Source organism: Nerophis lumbriciformis, linkage group LG11 (genome assembly GCF_033978685.3).
Source record: "Nerophis lumbriciformis linkage group LG11, RoL_Nlum_v2.1, whole genome shotgun sequence".
Classification (NCBI taxonomy): domain Eukaryota; kingdom Metazoa; phylum Chordata; class Actinopteri; order Syngnathiformes; family Syngnathidae; genus Nerophis; species Nerophis lumbriciformis.
Genome location: NC_084558.2, coordinates 6,113,492 through 6,119,920, shown reverse-complemented (window position 1 = coordinate 6,119,920; position 6,429 = coordinate 6,113,492). Strand labels below are relative to the sequence as shown.

Here is a 6,429-nt window from a genome sequence, read left to right as displayed (position 1 = left end):
TCGGTCAAACACTAACATCATAGTGACACTTCTTTCCTTTGAAGGTGAAGTAAGTCAAAAAAATAACGAAATAAACGGGAAAGCTAACATAGGCAAACTTGCTCACTGTTTTGCTTCCCCGGAAACGAGAGCACACTGTGGTCTCGCGATACTTCCGTTTCAGCCCATCCGGAAACTACAACAACTACAAATTGGGTTCGTAATGTCTTAAACTTGCTTAGGCAATAACCATTAATAACATAACGTTATGATGATAATGTGATAGCAAAACCCCACTTGCTGTATATTACAGGTGGCCATGAGTGGACTGTTTGAGTGCGAGCAAGCAGACACATGGCGGAATGTTGATGGCAAATACTGGCATGTTGTGGAGGCCAAGGCTAAAACGGGCAAGAAATCAGGGAAGCTTCTTGGCCTTGACAAGTGGTAACAAATACATCCATCCATACATTTTTTCTACCGCTTGTCCCGTTCGGGATCGCGGGGGGCTGCTGGAGCCTATCCCGGCTGCATTCGGGCGGAAGGCGGGGTACACCCTGGACAAGTCGCCCCCTCATCACAGGGCCAACACAGATAGATAGACAACATTACAAATTATGCATAAATATAAAGGCAATAGTAGACATTAGAGATGCGCGGATAGGCAATTTATCTCATCCGCAACCGCGTCAGAAAGTCGTCAACCATCCGCCATCCACCCGATGTAACGTTTGATCAGAACTGCATCCGCCCGCCATCCGCCCGTTGTTATATATCTAATATTAATTAAAAAAAAAAAAAAGGGTGAAAACTACGCGAATTGCACCTTGTGCAGACAAGATTTTTCGATCGGACACGGAGGAATTAGCGATGTAAAAGACCACGTTGGGACAAAAAAACACAAGTCTAATGCCGTTGCTAGCGATACAAGTGGAAAACTTTCAACGTTTTTCGTCGCCCAAACAGATTCTTTGGATGTGATAAATGCCGAAGTTTTATTTACGGAGGCAATAATTGAGCATGGACTTCCAATTGCACTGGCTGATCACATGGGACAGTTAATAATGTAATGCAACCTTTAGAAATCATTACGCGGTGATCGCGATCCCAAAAATAAACTTTTCTTGCATGATAATGTCCAGAAAAATTTGCTTTATATTACTATAGAGTCCTTTTAACGAATGAGTTTGATGGTTTATCACAAACCTTAAATGAAATTCCATGGCCACTGTCCTGCTCTCTATATCAACCAGGGTGAGCCCCACCCCTTTCGTGAGTGCACTGAGCGCGGAGTGACCCCTTTTACGCGCCCCCGGCAACAGGGGTGGCAAGCAGGTAAGCTGCGCGGGCGGAGCGCGCGGAGTGACCCATGTTACGAGCCCCCGGCCACGGGGGTGGCGGGCAGGTAAGCTGCTTACCTGCTGCGCGTGACGCCGGCCGCGTCGAAAGCGGACGAGGCGGGGTGTCGGTGCGGTGGGCGCGGTAGTGACCCTGGACGTGCGTCAGGCCCTTCTCGCGGATCGCCTCAGCTACGGCTCCCGGTGGGGCCCTCTTGGGGGAAGGGGCCTCGGTCCCGGACCCCGGCGAGGCGTCGGGGGCCTTCTCCGCTCCGTAAAAGTGTCCATCTCTTTTTTTTTTTTCTTCTGTTGTGGCATATGCAGCAGGTGCCTGCTCGTTTTTCGTATGTGGGTAACAACATTTAACTATGTATATATATTTCCCAATTGGTTTAACTGCCACCCGCAAAAAAAAAAAAAAAAAAAAAATCTAATTAATCCGCCCGACCCGACCCGCGAGCGGATAAAATCTTTTTTTTTTTTAATTTCATCCGCCCGATCCGCGGATAATCCGCGGACTCCGCGGTTGTGTCCGCAAACCGCGCATCTCTAGTAGACATATACAGCTGTCAGTGACGTGCGGTGAGGTTCATGGCTGGTGAGGCACTGACTTCATCACAGTCAGATTTACAAACATATGAACCCTAAAGAGTATCTTATTCACCATTTGATTGGCAGCAGTTAACGGGTTATGTTTAAAAGCTCATACCAGCATTCTTCCCTGCTTGGCACTCAGCATCAAGGCTTGGAATTGGGGGTTAAATCACCAAAAATTATTCCCGGGCGCGGCACCGCTGCTGCCCACTGCTCCCCTCACCTCCCAGGGGGTGATCAAGGGGAATGGGTCAAATGCAGAGGACAACTTTCATTACACCTTGTGTATGTGTGACAATCATTGGTACTTTAACTTAACTTTAACTTTACACATACAAACTGTGGCACACAAAAAAGCACATTTAATAAAAAAAAACGTTATTATGGTCTTACCTTTACTTATAAATGAAGTCCATGTGCCGCTGTTGTGCTGGATTAATGCACCCCCTGATGGGAGTGTTATATCAACTAAAGCCCTCACTTAAACTTTCCACGTGCAAGATTGAATCTATTTAAAAAAGTGTAACCGAGGGTTTATAAATGTCGCCTATACTGTATGAAACTACAAAATAACAAACACGGAGGCTCCAGTTTACACGAGGACCACTTTATTTACCTTCTTTCAAAAACCTCCGCTCCACTCCAACGTGTCATCACTTCCGCTCTTAGCGCCTTCAAAATAAGAGCTCAAGGCATATACTGTATAACAGCGCATAACAGGAACTTAACATCACAAAGAGGAAAGCCCATGAAAATAGGTTACAAAAGTTATTTAATAAGAAGCCAAAAAGTGCAAAAACAATAATGTTCGTGTTGGAGGAGTTGTGAATTAGGTACACCTGCAGTCTGCAGGTGTACCTAATGTTGTGGCCCTGCAGTCATTCACAACTCCTCCAACACCAACATTATTGTTTTTGCACTTTTTGGCTTCTTATGAAATAACTTTTTTAAATAGATTCAATCTTGCACGTGGAAAGTTTAAGTGTGGGCTTTAGTTGATATAACACTCCCGTCAGGGGGTGCATTCTACGGCGGGGGTGCAGGAGGCGGGATTACTGCGAGCCTCAGCCAGTGCGTCTTTTGCAGCCGTTTTATGATCGCTCAGCACAAGAAATACGTTACACACATACAGTTGTTGACAAAATACACTGTACATTATATACCTCAGCTAACTAAACTATGGAAATGTATAATATAGTTCATATAGCAATACGGTCTCACTGCACAGCAGGCCAGCAGTTAGCCGAGTCCGCAATCCATGTTGAGGCACAACGCAGTGACGTGCCTCAACTGGCTGCTGTTCACCGCACCGTCTCTTCTCAGTATTTGAACGGCAAATGTGAAAATTCAGCGATTTTAAATAAAAATAATCTAAAACTGGTGAAGTTAAATGGAAAATAACTTTATAGTATAATCACTGGATACATGTAACAATTTAATAAATTTTTTTTCTTTTTACATTTTTTTTCTTTCCATGATGCCTCACCTGCCCCCAGTGTCTGCACGTCACTGACAGCTGTCACATATACTGTAATATTGTAAATGGTAATTGTTATATATTGTATATATGATATACACATAATATAATATATCAGTATATATAATAACTGTACATATATTATGTAAATATTACGTATATATGTCATATTTTATATCGCTATATTTAGTCTAGTTATACCTGCATTGTCCTTTCCATCCTTACACTTTACATCATTGTAACTGAGCTACAGTGTGGAACAATTTCCCTTGTGGATCATTAAAGTTTGTCTAAGTCTAAGTTCACAGTTGTGTGAGGGATGCCACCGTGTGTGCACTCAGGTATCAAGAGGAGCTGCCGACTCTCATATCAAGTCGCAGCGATAAACATGTCACTCTGTCAGAGATGGTCAAGCTGATGGAGTGGAAGCTGACTGTAAGCCTGCGGGTACACAAAACAATAGCATCATGGCCGACAGTGCATTATCAGCTGTGTTCTTGTTCTGCAGCGGGGGAAGTTCCGACCTCGCCTGCAGCAGCTGGTGGCGTCCAACAGCGAGGACGCAGTGGAGACGTGCTCCACCAAGGCCTTCCGTCTCCTGCCGGATGTGTCAGCGGCCATCGCTGAGCTCAGCACCATGAAAGGAGTGGGCCCGGCCACGGCGTCAGGTTAGCACAGGTCAAAAGTCGTGACTGGCTGTCAGCAGATTGAGTGACGTTGGGTTGTTGCAGCGCTGTTGGCTGCAGGAGCTGCAGAGCAGGCTGCCTTCATGTCTGATGAGGCCATGGAGAGCATCCCGGGATTGACGCCCATACAATACACAGCCAAACACTACACGCTCTACCTGGACAAGATGGTGGAGAAGAGCAAAAAGCTAAACAAAGGTAGACACTTTGAACATGTATAATTGAATCTTCTCAGTGAATTAATCTTATTGAGTGAAATTATTGGCAAAACTCCACAAACACACACAAATGTTTTAACTCATGCCCAACGATTCGCAAGTAAAAAACCATTTTCTTCAATTAAAAAAAAGGATTCGTAAGTAAAAAAGAAAATTTTCCGCAAGTCCTAAAAGGATTCGCAAGTGTGAAAATAATTTTCTGCATGCAAGAAAACAATTTACAAGTATAACAATTATTTTCTTTCAGAAAAAAAAACAAACAATTTGCAAGTGTAAAAACAATTTTCTTCAATTAAATAAAACGATTTGCAAGTAAAAAATGTTTTTTCTGCAAGTAAAAAAACAATTTTCTTTAATAAAAAAAACCTGCAAATATAAAAACTATTTTCGTCAATTAAAAAAAACAATTCGCCAGTAAAAAACAATTTTATGCAAGTAAAAAAATTATTCGCAAGTATAAAAACAATTTTTTTCAATTAAAAAACGATTCCCAAGTATAAAACCAATTATCCTGAAGTAAAAAAACAAGTCGCAAGCATCCTGTAAAAGCTATTTTCTTCAATTACAAAACAATTTGCAAGTAAAAAAATATTTTCTGCGAGTAAAAACGATTCACAAGTATACATTTTTTAAATTAAATTAAAACGTATAAAAACTTAAAAGTATAAAAACAATTTCCTGCAGGTAAAAAAATTATTTGCAAGTTAAACTATTTTTTTCTGCAAGTAAAAACGATTTGCAAGTATAACAAATATTTTCTTCAATTACAAAACAATTTGCAAGTAAAAAAATATTTTCTGCGAGTAAAAACGATGCACAAGTATACATTTTTAAAATTAAATTAAAACGTATAAAAACTTAAAAGTATAAAAACAATTTTCTGCAAGTAAAACAATTATTTGCAAGTTAAACTATTTTTTTCTGCAAGTAAAAACGATTTGCAAGTATAACAAATATTTTCTTCAATTAATAAACGATTCACAAGTAATAGATCAATTTTCTGCAAGTAAAACGAACAAAACCATTTTTATCAATTGAAAAAACAATTGTCATGTATACATTTTTTTTTCTTCAATTAAAAAAAAATTTGCAAGTATAAAAACAATTTCTGCAAGTAAAAACAATCCGCAAGTATAAAAACAATTTTCTTAAATTAAAAAACCATTCACAGGTAATAGAACAATTTAATGCAAGTAAAAAAACGACTCAAGTATTGAAACTATTTTCATCAGTTTGTATAAGCATCCACAAGTTAAAAAGTATAAAAGCAATATTTTTCAATAAGACAAACGATTCGGAAGTAAAAATAAATTTTCTGCAGGTAAACGATTTGCAGGTATAATAATAATTTTCTTCAATAAAAAAAAAGGATTCGCAAGTGAAAAAACTATTTTCTGCAAGTTAAGCGATTTGCATATGTAAAATCAATTTTATTCAATTTAAGAAAACAATTCGCAAGTGTAACAACTATTCTATAAAACTTTTGCCAGTAATATTCCACTCTGCGATCACTTGCACTCAGAGCACCTGTAATTCTCACTCTACAACGACAGGTGGTGCTGCTGAGTCAGTGTAGGGTCTTCACAGCTACGTTATTTGCGGAGGGTGCTGTCCATCACAAATAACAAAAAAGAAGAAGCAGGGTGGAGAGTAAAATGGTGGACAGAAGAGAGGGGAAACTTACTGGTTAACTTGTAGGTTGAGCTTGTTTCGTTTTATGTAACTTAAGAAAATAGTTTTTTTATTTACGAATCACACATTTTTTCACGTGTAAATCGCTGGGTGTTGGTAAGAATGTGTTTTGGGGAGTAATTTCCCTCGATATAATCTTATAATACTTCTTTTCTTCCTCAGTGGACCCTCAGCAAGACTGGACACCCCAAAGACTGGAGCGCTGTTTGTGGGCGCTGGCGGTCGCTAAGCAACAGCAGCTCCCGCTTCTGAAGGATGTGGACGTGAAGGGCAGCACTGTGGTGGAAGACTGCGCTGATGCCGAAGACAGACCGAGCAAGAAACTCAAAAAGAGATGAAATATGTTTAGCATGACTAAATATGTCCACTGAAAGTCCTGCAAACATTTCTTTGACTGATTTGATAATGATTGATTGATGATCTGTGAAATAAACCACAAAATTACA

General features: G+C 40.1%; 1 protein-coding gene across 1 annotated transcript; it reads left to right on the top strand.

Annotated features, from left to right (window-relative positions):
• The first annotated feature begins 41 nt into the window (after positions 1 to 41).
• Positions 42 to 6,429, top strand: LOC133610885 (uncharacterized). The gene is made up of 6 exons (XM_061967606.2): positions 42 to 195; positions 293 to 426; positions 3,729 to 3,822; positions 3,896 to 4,055; positions 4,119 to 4,271; positions 6,146 to 6,429. The coding sequence occupies exons 2-6, from the start codon at positions 299 to 301 to the stop codon at positions 6,319 to 6,321; spliced, it is 711 nt and encodes a 236-aa protein (XP_061823590.1). The 5' UTR covers positions 42 to 195; positions 293 to 298; the 3' UTR covers positions 6,322 to 6,429.

Bases quoted from the DNA above. Each gene is read 5' to 3' on its own strand.
- LOC133610885 (XM_061967606.2), top strand. From the start codon at position 299: ATGAGTGGACTGTTTGAGTGCGAGCAAGCAGACACATGGCGGAATGTT. The intron at 427-3,728 runs GTAACAAATACA...GTGTGCACTCAG, and splicing joins CTTCTTGGCCTTGACAAGTG to GTATCAAGAGGAGCTGCCGA. The intron at 3,823-3,895 runs GTAAGCCTGCGG...CTTGTTCTGCAG, and splicing joins TGATGGAGTGGAAGCTGACT to CGGGGGAAGTTCCGACCTCG.